A 22189-nucleotide genomic window follows, 5' to 3' on the forward strand; every position below is an offset into this window, starting at 1 on the left:
AGCATTTTATAAACCACCCATTTGAATGACGATAATAAGGACTTGATACCATCATTTCATTTTATCGACTACTATTTGAAACAGGGTATAGCGTGTGAAAAGAATTTCATTTTGCATAGATTTTACTGTGATGCTGTTTGTAGTAAGAGGAGTTTGCTGTATGATGAAAAGACTGTAGCTGCTGAGAAGTCATAGATCATGCCTATTTCCTATTATTGACAAGGTCTGTATAGTTAAAATGAATATTTTGGTGTTGTCAATCCAGGGTTTGCTTATAGTTGTTTGTGAGTTATTTTGGAAGCAAATCCAGAATAAAAGATGGGAACATTATAACTTAGAATGTTCTTTGTTAGAAAATAGAATCTCTCCATTCTTGAGACTGCATTTTGCTTTAAAAATCACTTATTTGAACATTTATATTTCCTGGCAGGATTTTCAGTGCCGAGCGACACTTCAAGAACTAAATGCAATCCCTCCTATATTAGATCTCTTGAAGTCAGAATATCCAATTATTCAGTTGTTGGCTCTCAAAACCTTAGGTGTTATTACAAATGATAAGGAGTGCCGGGCAATGCTAAGAGACAGTCAAGGAGTGGACCACCTTATTAAGATCCTAGAAACTAAGGTACCTGTAACATTCATTCAACTCTCTATGAGGAGATGTATCTCTCCTAAGTGTTGTTATAAAATACAAATTATAGAATATTTTTTAAAAGGAAATTTTATTATATTTAAGCATGATGCTAAGTAGAATGAACTAATTTGCTTATTGCTACATAGTTTACCAGCACAATTAAATCAGACTAATGGTAGAGGGCATTCTAAAATAATTTAATTTTTTTAAATCTTCTGATTTAGAAGATTTAAGGTTTTTAAATTTTTGTTTGTGATCTTATGTTTTCTTGAAACACCTAGAATTAGTCTTTTAACCTTTGTCTGCCCCAGTTTTCTCTAGGGTAAAGCAAGAAGAGTCATTTACCACACATGGAGGGTAACCTGCTTTACTCAGTCTACTGATTTAAATATTAATTTCACCTAAAAAATGCCTTCACAGAAACATCTAGAATAATATTTGACTAAATATCTGGATACTGTGGCCTAGCCAAGTTAAAACATAAATATTAACCATCACAAGTCCATCGCTAGTCAATCTGGCATCCGTACACAGCTCCTAAATCATTAATCTCCAAATAAAGACAAAAACAAGATCATACTTCCACTTAACATGGTCCAGCTGTCCTGTGTACAACAAAAAACCACACTGTCCCCTTCCTCATAGGAGGATGCAAAGTCCTTGGATGATGTTTACTCTTCTCCTTGACATCTCATAATAAGATGTAAAATTAACCATACTTAAATACCATATTGTAAAGGCGGTACATCTCATGTTGCCTGAGGGGATAAGAGAGCGAAGAAAAGGATATTTCATACACACACACACACACACACACACACACACACACACACACACACACATTCATAACAAAATAAGGAAGCAATACTCATGACAATTATAGTCCTCTTTTCTGTAACTGATCACATGGTTGTAGTTGGTATTTATAACTACCTTCTTCCGATACCCATTCCATATTTTCCCCTTGCCCTCAGCAAGCACCTCAGCTCATCTTGATTCTCTACTTGATGTGGTGACCCAAACCTTCATTCCCGAAGAGCCTGGACCATTAGTAGTGGTACCCAGATTGGGTCATTATAGTTTTCCATCAACCTTAATCACAGGGTATGGTATTACTAAGAGATGCCATAAGGGACCCCCTGTATTCCAGGCAGAGTCTTCCTCACCTCTCTTGTGGAGTAGCAGTCCAATTTCCCTTGGATAGGTGGGATCAGTCACCCCAATCAGCACAGTAACTCCCTTCTTTGCCTGTTGATTCAGAGCCATGAGGCTCCCAAAGAGGCCAGGTGGCAGTCTTAGCTTTTAGTCCTGTGGACTCATTGTTGTGTCTCCTGGTGGAAGTATCCCTCCCTTTGGATCTAAGATTTCTAGATCAGCAGAGCATAAGGTTACCGGTACAGGAAACAAAGTTTTTGCTACTGAATTGCCATGGGTCATAGTGAGTGGTGCCACTTCCATATCCACTCCTCGGTTCCTGGATGCTGTTCCAGGGAATATATAGCCCTGCAAGTTATTGCCACTTAGCTAGCACTGTCACTGTGTCTTCCATAGGCCACTCTATCAAGCCAGCTGCTTCGGGACGGTAGGGAACATGGGAAGGCCAGTGATTTCTGTGACCATCCACCCACTGCTGCATTTCTTTTGCTGTGAAGTGAGTTTCTTGATCAGAACCACTGCTGTGCAGAACACCATGGCAGTGGAGCATCCTTACTGTGACTTCTACCTTAAATTTCTAACTGTTCAGAAAAGGCTTCACTTTTCCACTGCTATGGGGATTCTGGAGATTCCTCAGGCAAGAAAGCCACACACTCACAATACCTCCCTCTACCAATTGGAGATTTTAAGGAATATACTTTCCTTCAGCTTCTGTCTGCTTTTTCAAAAAATATTTTCTTTAGATTTTAAACTTGTTGTTGGTGGAAGGCTGTTTGAGCAACATCACTTGGATACCATTACTGGAAGTTTCCAGCAACTGTTTTTTATCTGCAAAACATTTTGGAATACGGGAAATGAGAAGAGATGGGACTAACGGTCAGGGAGAGAGATGTCACGTTAATAAACAGAACTGTTTCCTTGGGCCTCTGTCACAACAAAATTAATTACATTATGTTCTGACTGATCTGAGTCCCTCTTGTAATAAAATTTGGAAAGTGTGGATTGCTTTTATTACAATTTTCTAAAGTTGTGTTTGCTTTTATTATTAGGAATTGAGTGACCTTCATATAGAAGCGCTTTCCGTGTTGGCCAATTGCCTTGAAGATATGGATACCATGGTGATGATTCAGCAGACAGGGGGTCTTAAGAAGCTCCTATCATTTGCAGAAAACTCTACAATTCCTGATATTCAAAAGAATGCAGCAAGAGCAATTACTAAAGCCGCTTATGATCGTATGTCTCATTTTGTATAAACTAAGCATACCTATTTCCTTCTGTAGTCTTGATTTCAATGAGTACTAACAAATGCTAGAGCATTTGTCTGCTTTTAGACGGTCATTTGAGGATAGTGCTATACTTACTATTTAAGATCAAAATTCATCTCAACGCTAATAAGTAAAAGTAGAGATTGCTTTGTCAAGGATTTAATAAACTCAATATGATTTAATTATAACCTTTTTTTAAACAGTTCATTCCTAAATTAAGTTTTAAGCTTTTATTTCTCCTGATTTTGAAATTTTACAGAATGTATGCACTCTTTGTGATCCCAGAAACGTCATTTCAATAAATCCACATTTGGAATGATATCTATAACAGTAATTTCGAGTTGCAGCTGGAGTCTAGCTCTTCCATGTTATATAGCTGTGAAAAATAATACGCTCATACTATACACAAAATACAATTTTCATTTCACTGGCAAGCTATGTTGGCATAAATCTGTAAAATATGAGAGATTAATTACATCATGAACACTGAAGATAAAATTATAGTTTCAATTTATGTATATGTGGAGTATTTTATTTAATAAAAGATGTGATTTTATTTTCCCCCTTCCACATCACCCCTCTTATAAATGATGACAGCTTTGACTAGGTTAAGTGATTTATATTCTAAACATATATAAGTCACTTCTGTATATATGTCTATGTGTATATTATGGGAAACGTTTCCTTTTCAACCCATACTGGATTTCTTCAAAGTTTTAATGCGTATGCCAAATTTCACCTCCCAGTACAAAGTCAATAGAGAGGGGCCTCGTGAGTTACATCATACAGGCCAAATCTAAAGACAGCCTGTAAAATTAATTTTGGCAAACTTGCTTAATTCAGAATTCTCCCCAAAGGAACTTAGGCCTTGTCATTACCTGGTCAGTTCTGTTCTGCATCTATCCCAGGCCGCCTGAGTTATTTGAGACCATTTGAGAGGGCAATGGAAAGACATGAGCAATGTCAAACCTAAAATTTTTACGTATCTCAACTTCTCTTTGGGTTTCGGCCCCTCTTGTGATACAAGTTTCGTGAGTTTATTACCCATCACGCGAAACAGTAGTGAAAAGAGCACGGGATGGAGAGCTCTTGCACTCTTGTTCTACTGCTAATTACGCTCCTGGCACTGCAGTGACCTAGGGATGTGTCTGTGAGTGAGCTACAACCTGTCTGGATCTGTTTATGAATTCATTTATTAATGTTTATTAAGCCCCCAGTTTGTATCAACAAACCCAGGGCAGGCAAGTAAGCAGGCAGGTGCGACGCGGTGTGAAACGTGCCTGATGATGGGGGAACAGGATCCCCCAGGAGGGTCCGCCTAACGCAGAGTCGGGTCAGACAAGCCTTCCTGGAACAGGTGATTTACAGGCTCGGACCTCGAGGAGATGAGGGAAACTGGCTGGGCAAAGAAGGTCCTGGTGAGCTGGGGAGGCTCAGCAGTGCTCTGAGGAGAAGGGACAGTGTGTAGTGGCCAGAGAGGGACAGAGCATGGTGAGTTCCAGAGCTGGAAGTTTTCAGAATGGCCAGGGAATAGAGTGCAGCGGAAAGCTGAGAGTCCAGGCCGGAGAAGTAATGAGCATCACGAGCCAAGTTTAAGGGCTTTGGACTTTATTTTCATGGCAACAAAGCACCCCTCAAGTGACTTAGAGAGGGGAGGGAACCCTACAGATTTTCACTTTTTAGAGAAAGAGCACTCTTGCTGCAAAGTGGAGAAGAGATTAGTCATGCGCAGGACCAGATACAGGAAGACCAAGAAGGGGACTGCTGCGGTGATCGAGGTGAGAGGAGGAGGGGTCCCGAAACAGAGCCGAGGTGGTCGCGATGGACTCGGAGGCGTCTGCAAGGAGACCCAGCAGCACGGTGCTTGAGGGTCCATATGAGTTTGTTGAATGACTCTGTGGGTTGGGGGAAGAAGAGGGTGATGCCAAGGACAAGGCCTTCTGGCTTGGACAGCTGGACGTAGAACGGTGCCACTCACAGAAATGCGGAACTCAAGAAGAAGAGCAGGTTTTGACTGAAGGAAAGGCGATGAGTTCTGTCCTTTTTTGAAAAATTGTAAAATACACATAGTATAAAATTCACTGACTTCACCATTTCGAAGCGTACAGTTCAGTGGTATTAAATACATTCATGTTGTTGTGCTACCATCACCGCCATCCAGCTGCAGGCCTTTCGTCTCACAAGCCTAACCCTCTGTACCCATGAATAAATAACTCCCCCCTCCTCCCTCCCTGTAGTCCTTGGAAACCACCATTCTTTCTGTCTCTGTGAGTTTGACTATAGGTACTTATATCAGTGGAATCATACAACATTTGTCGTTTTGTGATTGGCTTATTTCACTCAGCATAATGTCCTCAAGGTTCACGCATGTTGTAGCATGTGTCAGGATGTCCTTCCTTTTTAACTCTGAAAAATATGCCATTGTATGATTATATCACATTTGTTGATCCTTTCATCCGCTAATAGGCACCTGGATTGCTCCCACCTTTCGGGTACAGTGAATAATGCTGCTATGAACACAGATGTACAAATATCTTTGAGCCCCTGCTTCCAATTCTTCAGGGTATATACCCAGAACTGGAATTGCTGAGACATACGGTAATTCTACGTTTACTATATTGAGGAACTGTTTTCCATAGCAGCTACACCATTTTACATTCCCGTCAACAGGGCACAAGGGTTCCAATTTCTCCACATTCTTGCCAACACTTGGTATATTCTGTCTTTTTTTCTTTTTTTTAAATAGTAGCCATCCTAATGGGTGTGAAGTGGTATCTCTTTGTGTTTTGATTTGCATTTCCTTCATGGTTAGTGATGTTGAGCATCTTTTTCATGTGCTAAATGGCCGTTTAAAAAAATCTTCTTTGGAGGAATGCCTATTCAAATCCTTTGCCCGTTTTTAAACTGGGTTGAAAATTTTTTTTGTTATTGAATTGTAGGAGTTTTTATATTTTCTAGATATTAACTCCTTATCCGATATATGACTTGCAAATATTTTCTCCCATTCTGTGGGTTGCCTTTTAACTCTATGGATGGTGTCTTTTGATGCGTAGACATTTTAAGCTTTGATATAGTCCAGTTAGTATTTTCTTAACTCCATTCATAAGTAGGTTTGGACAAATGTTGCTCCTTACACTGCCCCACACTCATTTATAACGTTCTCTCTTTACTTTCCATCGTCGTAAAAAAGGGTTCTGTAGGCTAGGCTTAGGGTTAATTTAACGCTGTCAGTGCCTGCCAAAAACACAGTTGAAACAAAACCACGTAATATACACTCTTTAAGTTTTGTTTGGTGAGTAAAGTTTTAATATGCACCCCTAAATCAGTATGCCTTTGACCTGGCACCAGGAGGAGGAAGGTGTTAACTGCCATGTTGCCATGAGGTTAATGAACTGGCATTACCATCTCAGCAGGAGCACAGGTGGCCCAGCAGCAACTTCTGAGACTGGGTAAAGAGAAGCATCACTACATACAGATTTATTTTCAGATACAAAACTTCATGCTTTTAAATCTAGTCATACTGAACAAATGTTATTTTTAAAGGACATTATTCTGTTAGCATAATTCCCTTGCCATCTTTATCTTCTGTGTAATTAACACGTAAATACTTTTCAGTGTAGCAATTCAATGAAGGTACTTGGTTAATAAGTTAATTCATCTTTTAAATCCATTATAGCCACGCTGCAGTCAGCACTTTTGAGGTTTGGCGAACACAGCTGGATTTTGAGAACACTCCTAGCAGGGCTGAGAAACTAATTGCCCACAGTATTTAAATTATTTTTTAAAAACTGTTCCAATAATTGTGTATACACTGTTTTTTTTATTGTAACCATCACATACTCCAAAGTTAGCCTTTTCAAATTAATTCTTTTGGTCGATTTTCTTGATGGAATCGGCGCAGAGTGTTCTGTTTAGGAAAGTTGATTGAGCACCACCTCGGAAGTCTTCATTATAAATCTGAGCATTTTAAGTCAGAGATTCTGGAAAAAGTTTGAGATCTTGTTTATTCGGGGAAAACTAATAAGGACTATATATATTTTAAAACATTTTAGGGGCCATACACTTGAGATGTAAGTATTAATTGCAGCTTTTTAATGAAACAGTTATGGCCTGACTGAATTCCAGTTTTCAATGAAGGAGCAGGGATCAAAATGATAGGATTACAGGACATGGTTCATGATTGCTTTAAGGCGAATGAACAGACGTGTCAGTGACTCAGCTTGTGCCAGTGATGGCCAGATTGCTCAGGCACACGTGTGTGTCAGAGGAACAAAGGCCAAAACAGTATTTGCAAAGGTGGTGACATCTGACCGTGATGCCGCTTCTGTGAAAAAGGTAATTTTAAAAAATCATTGTTGAAAGAAGGCAAAAATCAATAAAAGTGGAAACCTAGTTGCTATAATTTCTGAAGATACCTCTGGGGAAAAAGTTAATTAAAATATGTACAAGTAGTGAATTATTTCCACATGTCGATGTAATCTAAGGTAGTATAAGCATTGTTTGCAGAGATCTTTATTCTAACAAAATATTCTTCTCTTGTATGTCAACATCCTAAGAGCACATATCACACATTATTCCATTTTAATCATTTACATTGACTTTATAAAGGTTAATTAATGAGAACCAAACCTATGACAAAATTTTCTTAGGAACTGTAAATAAATTAGCAAGGAATTATTTGTAAGCTGTTTCTTTTCCAATTTGTCTCTGGTTCTATTATAGCATTAAAACTGAGTTTGGTTTAATATATTTTTTTTTCTAGTACATGCTTTTAATAAATAGTAATTTATTTAGAATTAACTTTAGAACACAAAACAAAAATTGTTTAATGTTCTAATTTAATTCAATGCAGTATTTGCTTTTGTATAGTGATGAGATTGTCATTTATTAAAAAAATCAAACTAAATAGAGGAACATCGGGAACAAAAAGAACATTAAAAATACTTTCGTTTTGGTTTTAATTTAGTGTTTTATAGTGGGGTTAATATCATGCTATGTACTTAGAGTCATAACTGTTTTCAAACAGAACTGTGCTATGTTTGTGTTATTTTATGTTTATGGCAACTTAGCAATTAAGTAATTATTATAATTTTTGCTATGTCAGCATGTATTGTAACAAGATAAAAGATGATCATAAATTCCTTAAGACTTGGGATCACATCAATACTTTATTACTCATTTTGACTTTCTCCTCCTCTCTGCTCTGCTCTTGAGCATCCAGCTCACAGGTTTGTGCGTCTCAGGCATTCTTCGAATATAGGGCTTTGTATTTAAAATAAACAGGTTTTTGTATTCAGTGAGAAGATAGCGTGTGAACACAGCACCATGACAGGCACATGTCTGATGTTAAATAAGTTCTTGCTAAGTCTGAAGCTTGCCTCTTTCTTATAGAATTTTCTCTGCCATAGTATTGATATCATATGAGGGAATATGAAAAAAATGCAATGCCCATAATTCATTTTGCATAATCACTGTGTTCTAAAGGATAAATAGGTATATATTTTAGACTGTGACTAAAGCTAACAAATAGTTTGAATTCCTGTCATATTTTGGATGGGAAGTCTTTATACTTGCACAGTTTTTGCAGCAAAATTCTGATTTTTTTTTCCCTTTTGGTTTATGAAAGCTGAAAATAGAAAACTTTTTCACGAACAAGAAGTTGAAAAATGCCTTGTAACCCTTTTGGGTTCTGAAAACGATGGAACTAAAATTGCCGCTGCCCAAGCTATTTCGGCAATATGTGAGAATTCGGGCAGCAAAGAATTTTTCGGTAATCAGGGTAAGCAAACTGGGAAAGGCCACTTTGAACATTTTAAGGTTGCCGTATTCTAGTTCACATGGATGTCTGTAAAGTCACATTTTACCTTTCTTTTTCTGTAGGGATCCCACAGTTAATTCAGTTACTAAAAAGTAACAATGAAGAGGTAAGGGAAGCTTCGGCCCTTGCCCTGGCGAATCTGACCACTTGTAATCCCGCTAATGCAAGGTAAGTACAAAAAGACTCATCCAACAGGGACTTGTTTATGGGATATTTAACAGTCCAAGATGTGCTCATCGTAATCTCCTGGCTTTCAAGGCAGTTTACATATTCTTTCAGATGCTTCTATGTTATTTATTCCTCAGGAACCCTTATGAAAATAAGAGTCAGCAGATAAGCCTGTTTTCCAAAGACATTACAAAATCTTGAGGGTTTCTGGGATTGCTGGGAAAATGTGCAGGCCATTTGATGCAGGTAACAGGCTAACTCTTGTAGAAGGTTCCAGAACAAAGAAAACTGGCTAACACTGGAAGTATTAAAGACATTCTACAAATATTGGTAAATCAAGAAAACAATTTTAAAGAACCAATTTTAAAAGGACATAAACATTAGATAAATAGAGAAACATTTTAAAAGTCCATTGAAAACAACGTATATGGGTAAATACTTATGGAGAAGGGTTGAAAAGGAATGTCCTCCGTATTCCAAACACTGTGGAATGTGATTTATATTCATTTAAAATTTTAATTGTCTAGATACTCCATCTACTAATGAGGAAACTGAAGCTCTGCAAGTTTCCCTAATTTTCCTGGGTACACATATTCATTCAACTAGATAAGCTGGAAATTAAAGCCAGATCTGTTAGACTCCAAAGCCTTGCTATTTCTTCTACAGAAGATACAGTTGCCTTATAAAACAGTAAGAATTTTTAGAAGGCAACTTTCATAAATAAAATGATTATTGCCATTTGCGATAACATGGATGGGCCCTGAAGATATACTGAGTGAAGTAAATCAGATGGAGAAAGACAAATGTTCTATGACTTCACTCTTATGTGGAATATAAAAAACAAACCAACAAAATTAATGAACAAGCCCAACCAAACAAAAACAAATGCATAGATACAGAGAACAGAGTAGTGATTACCAGAGGAGAAGGGGCGGGGTGGTGGGGCGTGGGGATGGGAAATGGGTAAAAGGGGATCAACTGTACGGTAACGGACGGAAACTAAAGTTTTGGTGGTGAGCACACCATAGTGTATACAGAAGTAGAAATATAATGTACATATGAACTTACATAATGTTACAGGCCAATGTAACCTCAATAAAAAATAAATCTAAATAAATAAAGAAGAGTAAAAAAAAATTATTTACCTTCCCTAAATATGGTATGAGTATTAGTCAGGGTTCTCTAGAGAAACAAAACCAATAGGAGATTTATTATAGGGATTGGCTCATGAGCTTATGAAGGCTGAGAAGTCCCACGATCTGCTGTCTGTGACGTGGAGAACAAGGTTGTAAAGGTCAGTCCCAGTGTGAGAACCAGGAGCACTGATGTCCAAGGAAAGGAGAAAGAGGGCTGTCCCATCTCAAGCAGAGAGCAAATTCACCCTTCCTCCTCTCTCTGTACAGTTCCTCAGTGGATTGGATGTTGCCCACCCACGTTGATAAGAGGGATCTTTATTCAGCCTACGGGTTCAAATGCTGACCTCTTCCAGAAACACCCTCACAGACACACTCGGAAATAATGTTTCGCCATTACTGACTGGGCATCCCTTAGCCCAGTCAAGGTGACACATAAAATTAACCCATCTCAGCACATTAGTTTTTAACACTCATTTATTATTGCTCTGTGGCATTGTGTCTAAAATTACCCCTTTCTTACTTGAAATAAATCCTCCTCCATCCCCATCATATAGTTCATCTGTCTCTTACCCTTTCTTTCTTTTTCTATACTCCCACACAAATATTTTATAAAACCTTAACGGAATGACTAAAAATCTAACAATGTCCAATAAAAATGTAGCTGAAATGCATAAGCATCAAAACAAAATTATGTTCCTTTAATAGCTACAATCTTTGACATGATAATTTCCTAAATTCAGGGCCATCATCATGTGTATGAAAGCACACACATTTCTAGAATACTGGGTCATAGTAAGTAGCCATTTGAAAACAACATATTCAGTGATTTTTACAGTGTACTCATGCTAGTGTAAAAATCTTATGACACAAAAACACTTCTATCTCCAGTGCATTTAGATTTATATATTACCTAACGTCCTCTAAAAGGCCTCCAGTGTATATAGCTCTCTTGATTTGATGTGAGTTTGCCTGGCTTACATCGTTTTATATAAAATCATAGAAAATTAGGATGGTAAGTAGTTCTAAAAGAAGCTGCCTTCAGATCTTCTCTCTCAATTATCTATTTATGAAATTTTTGTCTTCTGCCAATATAGTTCCATTTTGTCAACACAGGGAGGTCAATTAGAACTAAATGCTGCCTGACTTTTCCTCTATGACAATCAACCTTATTTTTGTAATCTAATTTTATTTTTTATAAATTTCAATTGCTGTTATTTCTTTAACCTGTTATGTACCGTACATTGTGATTTCTTTTTTCCAACTTATCTTTGGTGAGGGAAATGGGACATGAATGAAGTGTTTTATGGACTTCTTTGAGGTCTATATAGCTTTTACTTTGGACTTTTTGAGCTAAAAGATACTGAAAATTAATGGTTTTGAGGAGGAAATAGAGTCAGATTTGACCTGTTTGTGCCAAATGCTGAAAACTGGGGTTGAAAAAGATTTTATAGTCAATCAAAAGGAATGAACACAGACAAGCCCATTGTCGAGCCTTCTAGGGTGGTACTTACTGACGCTAACCACAGCAGAAGAGACAACAAAGATGATTGGTTATTTGTAGTAAAAAAATGTTTCCTACTCAGATCATTTTTTAAAAAATATCTTAAACTCGGCATTGGTGAGTGTTTCCAGCATCGATTTTTAGAAGCAGTCCATTTCATCAGCTTTCCTAGCAAAGTGCTAGCTATAGGAGCAAGGCTGAGTCCCTGCCTCTGCTGCTGGGGGGCTGGAGCTGGGGGTTAGAAATATTTAGAAAGTTGCTTTTCCATCACACCTAAGTAGTAAGAGAAGAAGGCAAAAACCCAGAGCTATTGTCTTCCAGGCTCATTTGGTAGCTGTTTGGATACCTGATCATTGCTAGCCTTTTTTTTTTTTTTTTTTTAAATGCAGGTAAGCCCTGAGAATTCTAATTTTGTTTGTTAAAATGTAACCCCTTCCCCTATACTTCTATCTCAAGTGTCTAAAATGGATTTCTAATTCTTACACTCAGGGTACCATCTGGAGCTGGAGACTCATTTCATGAACTGAGTGATAACTGGCATGTTATGGCAACATATAATGCTGGTATAATTTCCTTTTATGTAACTGAGTTTTGCTTGGAAAGTTGTGGGTAAATCAGAATTTTCTGAAGTAAAGAAAATAATCAACCAGAGGAAAGAGGAACATACTTTGCCGTGACTCTTTTTGCAAAACTGGCAAAAGCTTTTTTAAGTCAAAGTATTTTTATAATCTAAAAACATAATTTTATAATATACATAAAATAATTTATAATCTAAAATACCTGGATTCAGATTTGCGGTCTTGCAAGAGAAAACACACCCAAATGTAATAAAATAGTACAATGATGAGAAATTTGGTAGCAATGATAAATAAACAACCAGGCCATCCACACCCCTTTGTGGAAGACTTTCAACTTGAATTATAAGTATCTCTTTAATTGGTACCAAAAGATCTTGCCTAATTGTTATTTTCTGTGAATGAGGCTTCCTAGATAAAGTCTTCTAGATACTTGAAAATTTACTTCTATAATCAACAAAGCGTTTAAAAATTTGTAATGAGTTTGAGTCAAAACTTTGCGGGGCTGGGGTATGGTTATCATTTTGAGTAAGTGGTTATCGTCCGCTCCACGGTGGCGTCGTCAGGGGCCCTTAGGGAAGGTGGGTGCTTGTCACCTCTCTGAGTATAGCCTCCAGGTGGGGTGCCTTTGGGGTTGGTGCATTTTATTGACCCCTACCGGCAGGCTGGCGGTGTTAATATGCACTGCCGGCCGTAGATCTGATTGGCAGGCACGACCCTGCCGAGGTTCTCTTCAGATCCCTTCCTCTCAGTCAGCGAACGGCTTGGACACCAGGTAACCAAGCTTTCTCAAAGTTTACATAAAAGCAGTAAGGGAGGACCTGAGGCCACTGCTCTAAGCGGTGTTTTGGTCTTCACAAGCCATTTCTTTCTTCCTTTCTTTTTTTCCTGATAGTTCTCATGTGTGTTCTGGATATGTGAAGTCTCCAGGTATTGAGTTATGGATAAGTGAAATTGTAGTTTAAAAAAATAATTTAACAAACACAAACCCCTTTACTTACAAACAAGCCAATGTCAGAGAGTAAAATGATGAAGCATAAAATAGATGATAAAGTCTATTCTGAAAGTACATTCACCTCCTAGAAGTGTTTTGCTTTAGGCCTTTGGTATGACCATCCTCTCTGCATGGAATGTTCTTCTACTCCAGGATGCCCACCGCTCAGTCCCTCACCCCCTCAGGTCTGCCCAGATGTCCCCTCAAGGAGGCCTGTGGTGACCACAGTGGTTACAACTGTACCACCCACACACATACTCCACCCTCCTTTCCTACTGCCCTTTTCTCATACCTCTTACCATTTTCTTACATACCATACAGCTCACTCATTATGTTCTCTGACCAGCAACCAACACCTTTGTCTGTTTAATTCACTGACACACACCTAGCATCTAGAATAGTGCCCATCCCGTAGCAGGCTTTCCGGGGGAAATACAACCAAAAGGAAAAGGACGGTGAAAAACAGAAGGTCTATCTGACAATGCCCATGACTTGAAACAGAAAGTGATCATCTGTATTGTGTTGTTTGTTTGTTTTCACACAATTTGGATCACAAAGTGGAGAGCAACTTTGCTCTAAGAGTCTTCTAGCCATACTTTTCATTCTTTATTATCTGCCGAAAAAGGTCACTCAAAGTGGACAAAAGGCAATGAATAAGAATAAAAATAACGATTTGGGGGTATAGGAAAAGAGGACAAGAATAGCCAGATTCACTTATTTAAAGTGACAGAGGAAAAACAAGTAATAGCATTTTTAAGTGAATAAGTAAAAAGTGAGGTTAAAACAACCCCCATAGAAAGAAATAGATAAAAAAGGAAACCAAGAAGCAATAATGAATTTTAAATAAAAATGTAATCCACTTAGTTAATTTGGACACCATTATCTTTTTTGGTTCACTGTTAATCTTTCTGACAATTCTCAATTTATAATACTTTTTGGAAAGGAGAAAATTGTTTGCGTTTGAAAGAAGTACTATTTCAGCTAAATTTCATGTTATATTTACCTTGTACTCTTTTATCCAAGTAGTCATATCAAAGTTTTATATTATTTATGCAAGTACTGAGAGAATCTATTCTTGGTTCACATTTTCTGAGGGGCAGAGTCTACATATTATAAGAATATTTTAAACTATTAATTTATAACATCACTGCCATCTGTTGGATCTGATCAGAATTAGAGTTTTTAAGTTATTCCAAGAATGAAAAGAGTTCAATGCTTTTCATTTCCCAAGGCCAACACTAACTAAATTTTGGCTATTGGTAAACAATGAAAAGATTAGAAAATAATACGATCGTTAACTAGATATTTTTCAAAACATACAATTATTTTAAGAAATAAAACAGTGAATAAAATTAAATTATAAAAAGTAATAACTACAATTGACATGTATACACTACTATATATAAAATAGATAACTAATGAGAACCTACTGTATAGCACAGGGAACTCTACTCAGTGCTTTATGGTGACCTAAATGGGAAGGAAATCCAAAAAAGAGTGGATATATGTATACGTATAACTGATTCACTTTGCTGAACAGCAGAAAGTAACACAACATTGTAAAGCAACTATACATCAATAAAAATTAATTAAAAAAAAGAAGTGGTATATATACATATAATGGAATACTACTCAGCCATAAAAACGAATGAAATTTTGCTGTTTGCAGCAACATGGATGGACTTGGAGGGCATTATGCTAAGTGAAATAAGTCAGAGAAAGACAAATACTGTATGATGTCACTCATATGTGGAATCTAAAAAATACAATAGGCCAGTGAATAAAACAAAAAAGAAGCAGAGTTAAGCAGATTGAGGGAGGAACCAAGATGGCAGAATAGAAGGACGTGCTCTCACTCCCTCTTGTGAGAACACCAGAATCACAGCTAGCTGCTGGACAATCATTGACAGGAAGACACTGGAACTCATCACAAAAGATACCCCACATCCAAAGACAAAGGAGAAGCCACAACGAGACGGTAGGAGGGGCGCAATAACAGTAAAATCAACTTCCATAATTGCTGGATGGGTGACTCACAGACTGGAGAACACTTATACCACAAAAGTCCACCCACTGAAGTGAAAGGTTCTGAGCCCTACGTCAGGCTTCCCAACCTGGGGGTCTGGCAACAGGTGGAGGAATTCCTAGAGAATCAGACTTTGAAGCCTAGTGGGATTTGATTGCAGGACTTCGACAGGACTTGGGGAAACAGAGACTCCACTCTTGGAGGGCACACACAAAGTAGTGTGCGTATCAGGACGCAGGGAAAGGAGCAGTGACCCCAAGGAAGCCTGAACCAGACCCACCTGCTACTGTTGGAGGGTCTACTGCAGAGGCAGGGGGTGGCTGTGTCTCACGGAGGGGACAAGGACACTGGCAGCAGAACTTCTGGGAAATACTCCTTGCTGTGAGCCCTCCCAGAGTCTGTCACTAGCCCCACCAAAGAGCCCAGGTAGGCTCCAGTGTTGGGTCGCCTCAAGCTAAACAACCAACAGGGAGGGAACCCAGCCCCACCAATCAGCAGACAATCGGATTATAGTTTTACTGAGCTATTCCCACCAGAACGGCAGTCAGCTCTACCCACCACCAGTCCCTCCCATCAGGAAACTTACACAAGCCTCTTAGGTAGCCTCATCCACCAGAGGGCAGACAGCAGAAGCAAGAAGAACTACAATCCTGCAGCCTGTGGAACAAAAACCACATACACAGGAGGATAGACAAGATGAAAAGGCACAGAGCTATGCACCAGATGAAGGAACAAGATAAGACCCCAGAAAAACAACTAAATGAAGTGGAGATAGGCAACCTTACAGAAAAAGAATTCAGAATAATGATAGTGAAGATGATCCAGGACCTTGGAAAAGAATGGAGGCAAAGATTGAGAAGATGCAAGAAATGTTTAACAAAGACCTAGAAGAATTAAAGAATAAACAAACAGAGATGAACAATACAATAACTGAAATGAAAACTACACTAGAAGGAATCAATAGCAGAATAACTGAGGCAGAAGAACGGATAAGTGACCTGGAAAACAGAATGGTGGAATTCACTACTGTGGAAGAGAATAAAGAAAAACGAATGAAAAGAAATGAAGACAGCCTAAGAGACCTCTGGGACAACATTAAATGCAACAACATTCGCATTGTAGGGGTCCCAGAAGGAGAAGAGAGAGAGAAAGGACCCGAGAAAATATTGGAAGAGATTATAGTCAAAAACTTCCCTAACATGAGAAAGGAAAGAGCCACCCAAGTCCAGGAAGTGCAGTGAGTCCCACACAGGATAAACCCAAGGAGAAACACAACGAGACACATAGTAAACAAATGGGCAAAAATTAAAGACAAAGAAAAATTATTGAAAGCAGCAAGGGAAAAATGACAAATAACATACAAGGGAACTCCCATAAGCTTAACAGCTGATTTCTCAGCAGAAACTCTACAAGCCAGAAGGGAGTGACATGATATACTTAAAGTGATGAAAGGGAAGAACCTACCACCAAGATTACTCTATCCGGCAAGGATCTCATTCAGATTCGATGGAGAAATCAAAAGGTTTACAGACAAGCAAAAGCTAAGAGAATTCAGCACAACCAAACCATCTCTACAACAAATGCTAAAGGAACTTCTCCAAGTGGGAAACACAAGAGAAGAAAAGGACCTACAAAAACAAACCCAAAACGATTAAGAAAATGGTCATAGGAACACACATATCGATAATTACCTTAAACGTGAATGGATTAAATGCTCCAGCCAAAAGACACAGGCTTGTTGAAAGGATACAAAAACAAGTCCCAGCTATATGCTGTCTACAAGAGACCCACTTCAGACCTAGGGACACATACAGACTGAAAGTGAGGGGATGGAAAAAGATATTCCATAGTAATGGAAATCAAAAGAAAGCTGGAGTAGCAATACTCATATCAGATAAAATAGACTTTAAAATAAAGAATGTTACAAAAGACAAGGAAGGACACTACATAATGATTAAGGGATCAATCCAAGGAGAAGATATAACAATTATAAATATATACGCACCCAACATAGGAGCACCTCAATATATAAGGAAACTGCTAACAGCTATAAAAGAGGAAATTGACAGTGACAAAATAATAGTGGGGGACTTTAACACCTCACTTACACCAATGGACAGATCATCCAGACAGAAAATTAATAAGGAAACACAAGCTTTAAATGACACAATAGACCAGATAGATTTAATTGATATTTATAGGGCATTCCATCCAAAAACAGCAGATTACACTTTCTTCTCAAGTGTGCACGGAACATTCTCCAGGATAGATCACATCTTGGGTCACATATCAAGCCTCATTAAATTTAAGAAAATTGAAATCATATCAAGCATCTTTTCTGACCACAACGCTATGAGATTAGAAAAGAATCACAGGGAAAAAAAACATAAAAAACACAAACACATGGAGGCTAAACAATAGTTACTAAATAACCAAGAGATCACTGAAGAAGTCAAAGAGGAAATCAAAAATTACCTAGAGACAAATGACAATGAAAACATGATGATCCAAAACCTATGGGATGCAGCAAAAGCAGTTCGAAGAGGGAAGTTTATAGCTATACAAGCCTACCTCAAGAAACAAAAAAAAAATCTCAAATAAACAATCTAAACTTACACCTGAAAGAACTAGAGAAAGAAGAACAAACAAAACCCAAAGTTAGCAGAAGGAAAGAAATCATAAAGATCAGAGCAGAAATAAATAAAATAGAAACAAAGAAAACAATAGCAAATTTCAATAAAACTAAAAGCTGGTTCTTTGAGAAGATAAATAAAATTGATAAACCATTAGCCAGACTCATCAAGAAAAAGAGGAAGAGGACTCAAATCAATAAAATTTGAAATGAAAAAGGAGAAGTTACAACAGACACCGCAGGAATACAAAGCATCCTAAGAGACTACTACAGGCAACTCTATGCCAATAGAATGGACAACCTGGAAGAAATGGACAAATTCTTAGAAAGGTATAACCTTCCAAGACTGAACCAGGAAGAAATAGAAAATATGAACAGACTAATCACAAGTAATGAAATTGAAACTGTGATTAAAAATCTTCCAACAAACAAAAGTCCAGGACCAGAATCCAACAACACATTAAAAGGATCATACACCATGATCAAGTGGGATTTATCCCAGGGATGCAAGGATTCTTCAATATACACAAATCAATCAATGTGATACACCATATTAACAAACTGAAGAATAAAAACCATATGACCATTTCATTAGATGCAGAAAAAGCTTTTGACAAAATTCAACACCAATTTATGATAAAAACTCTCCAGAAAGTGGGCATAGGGGGAACCTACCTCAACATAATAAAGGCCATATATGACAAACCCACAGCAAACATCATTCTCAATGGTGAAAAAATGAAAGCATCTCCTCTAAGATCAGAACAAGACAAGGATGTCCACTCTCACCACTATTATTCAACATAGTTTTGGAAGTCCTAGCCACTGCAATCAGAGAAGAAAAAGAAATAAGATGAATACAAATTGCAAAAGAAGAAGTAAAACTGTCACTGTTTGCAGATGACATGATACTATACATAGAGAATCCTAAAAATGCCACCAGAAAACTACTAGAGCTAATCAATGAACTTGGTAAAGTTGCAGGATATGAAATTAATGCACAGAAATCTCTTGCATTCCTATACACTAATGATGAAAAATCTCAAAGAGAAATTAAGGAAACACTCCCATTTACCACTGCAACAAAAAGAATAAAATACCTAAGAATAAACCTACCTAGGGAGACAAAAGATCTGTATGCCAAAAACTATGACACTGATGAAAGAAATTAAAGATGATACCAACAGATGGAGAGATATACCATGTTCTTGGATTGGAAGAATCAATATTGTGAAAATGACTATACTACCCAAAGCAATCAACAGATTCAATACAATCCCTATCAAGTTACCAATGGCATTTTTTATGGAACTAGAACAAATAATCTTAAAATTTGTATGGAGACAAAAAAGACCCCGAATAACGAAAGCAGTCGTGAGGGAAAAAAAACGGAGCTGGAGGAATCAGACTCCCTGACTTCAGACTACACTACAAAGCTACAGTAATCAAGACAATATGGTACTGGCATAAAAACAGAAACACAGATCAATGGAACTAGATAGAAAGCCCAGAGATAAACCCACGCACCTATGGTCAACTAATCTATGACAAAGGAGGCAAGGATATACCATGGAGAAAAGACAGTCTCTTCAGTAAGTGGTGCTGGTAAAACTGGACAGCTACATGTAAAAGAATGAAATTAGAACACTCCCTAACACCATACACAAAAATAAACTCAAAATGGATTCGAGACCTAAATGTCTAAATTCGAGACCTAAACTGAACACTATAAAACTCTTAGAGGAAAACATAGCAAGAACACTCTTTGACATATATCACAGCAAAATCTTTTTTGATCCACCTCCTAGAGTCATGGAAATAAAAGCAAAAATAAACAAATGGGACTTAATGAAACTTCAAAGCTTTTGCACAGCAAAGGAAACCACAAACAAGACGGAAAGATAACCCTCAGAATGGGAGAAAATATCTGCAAACGAATCAACGGACAAAGGATTAATCTCCAAAATATTATGAGCTCCAAAACAGCTCATGCAGCTCAATATTAAAGAAACAAACAACCCAATCCAAAAATGGGCAGAAGACCTAAATAGACATTTCTCCAAAGAAGGCATACACATGGCCAGGAAGCACATGAAAAGCTCGTCAACATCACTAATTATTAGAGGAATGCAAATCAAAACTACAATGAGTTATCACCTCACACCAGTTAGAATGGGCATCATCAGAAAAATCTACAAACAACAAATGCTGGAGAGGGTGTGGAGAAAAGGGAAGCCTCTGCACTGTTGGTGGGAATGTAAATTGATACAGCCACTATGGAGAACAGTATGGAGGTTCCTTAAAAAACTAAAAGTAGACATACCATATGATCCAGCAATCCCACTATTGGGCATATACCCAGAGAAAACCATAATCCAAAAAGACACAGGCACCCCTATGTTCATTGCAGCACAATTTACAATAACCAGGTCATAGAAGCAACCTAAATGTCCACTGAGAGATGAATGGATAAAGAAGTTGTGGTACATATATACAATGGAATATTACTCAGCCATAAAAAGGAACGAAATTGAGTCATTCATTGAGACATGGATGGATCTAGAGATTGTCATACAGAGTGAAGTAAATCAGAAAGAGAAAAACAAATATTGTATATTAACGCATGTATGTGGAACCTAGAAAAATGGTACAGATGAACCAGTTTGCAGGGCAGAAGTTGAGACACAGATGTAGAGAACAAACATATGGACACCAAGGGGGGAAAGCCGCAGGGGGGTGGGGATGGTGGTGTGATGAATTGGGTGATTGGGATTGACATATATACACTGATGTGTATAAAATTGATGACTAATAAGAATCTGCTGTATAAAAAAATAAATAAAATTTAAAAAAATCTTTAAATACCAAAATAATCAAGGAAAAAAAAAGCAGACTCACAGATAAAAAGAACAAACTAGTGGTTACCACTTATGGGTGTGGGCAATATAGGGGTGGGGAAAAAAGGGTTGTCATGGGTTTATATGAAGTCACGTGTGTGAAACTTTTGGAAATTGTAAAGCACTATATAAAATTTTAAAAATCTTCCATTCAATAAAAAATTATTTACAATACAATTATTTTAATACCTATAGAGAAGTAAGTCAAAACTATGATTTAGATATAGAAAGTAATCAGGTCTCCATTGTCTACACATAGATCATACTAACTAACTCTGATTCTTCATACTTACTTCATGTTCTCTCCATAAAGAACTGGGCAATTTCCTTAAATCTGAGAGACCTTGTTATCTCCTCTTTCTTATTTTTTTACTTTTTGTTTTTAATACCCCTTCCTGACTTCCCACAACAGCAGTGACTCAAGGAAGTTTTCAATGGCAGCACATATACTGGTTACTTAAAAAAAAATTTTTTTTTTTGATTGATTGCTGGGCCACTGCTTGCTTCCACAATACCAGAGACAAAGAACTCTTCCCTAGGGACCATCCTGCCATCATGTAACCTACAGTCACGACCACAATAAATGAGGGAGATGAGTAAGGAGTATGCCCCAAGGGGACTCCAGAAAGAGACAGAATGCCCCCAAATTATATGGATGTGCATTTTGAGTGCTTTGGGAACTTTTCAGCGTCCTCATTCTACATGGATGATGTGACATTTTGTATTATCAGTATTAATATTTCTCTTCACTAACACAGAAATAAAGCATTGACCGAATAATTTTAATACCTAGTAGAATTATTCATGGGATACTATGCCTAAGAAAGCCATGTAATGTGTAGGGAAAATTTTTGAAAGATATTCCACATACAGAACTTCAAGAGAAGACAGCACTTCATTTATTCACAGTTGACCCAACTCCCTATCCATTCAGTATTGTTAGGGAACGGCCTGACGTTGAGTGATTTGTTGGAATGTTAAATCTCTCTAGTGTGCATACAAAGCACTTTTCAAAGCTTTTTAAAATTCCCACCCCATTAAATAGTTAGTGGAAGTTAGTATACATGTATATTTATTTTTACAAATATTTTAATTTCTTTTATTCTGTAGACTTAAATATAGACTAGTGCTATTCCTTAAAATTGCCTATATTTTCTTGTATACTGGTCATTTTGGAGGGAAGAAACCACCTCTCAAAGCTGGCAAAACATCACAAGATTCACTTCCACATCTCCGTTCCTCTACAGGAAGAGATGGGATACATACCTCCCAGATGGCTAGAGATGTGTACCATCACCATTTGAGAATAAACTTTAACATCCGTTCTAGATCATACTTCTTGGCCAATATGCACAGATTCACTTAGAATAAGCGATCTTGTCGCTTAC

General features: G+C 37.6%; 1 protein-coding gene across 1 annotated transcript in view; it reads left to right on the top strand.

Annotated features, from left to right (window-relative positions):
• The window catches only part of ARMC3 (armadillo repeat containing 3), a 95864-nt gene that overhangs the window by 35344 nt on the left and 38331 nt on the right, over positions 1-22189 (top strand). Inside the window, exons 7-10 of the mRNA XM_059057858.2 lie at positions 431-625; positions 2839-3022; positions 8681-8833; positions 8935-9040. Of these exons, the coding sequence (XP_058913841.1) occupies positions 431-625; positions 2839-3022; positions 8681-8833; positions 8935-9040 (638 nt within the window). The remainder of the gene's footprint in view (positions 1-430; positions 626-2838; positions 3023-8680; positions 8834-8934; positions 9041-22189) is intronic.

The sequence above is a fragment of the Kogia breviceps genome, chromosome 3 (genome assembly GCF_026419965.1).
Source record: "Kogia breviceps isolate mKogBre1 chromosome 3, mKogBre1 haplotype 1, whole genome shotgun sequence".
Taxonomy (NCBI): Eukaryota; Metazoa; Chordata; class Mammalia; order Artiodactyla; family Physeteridae; genus Kogia; species Kogia breviceps.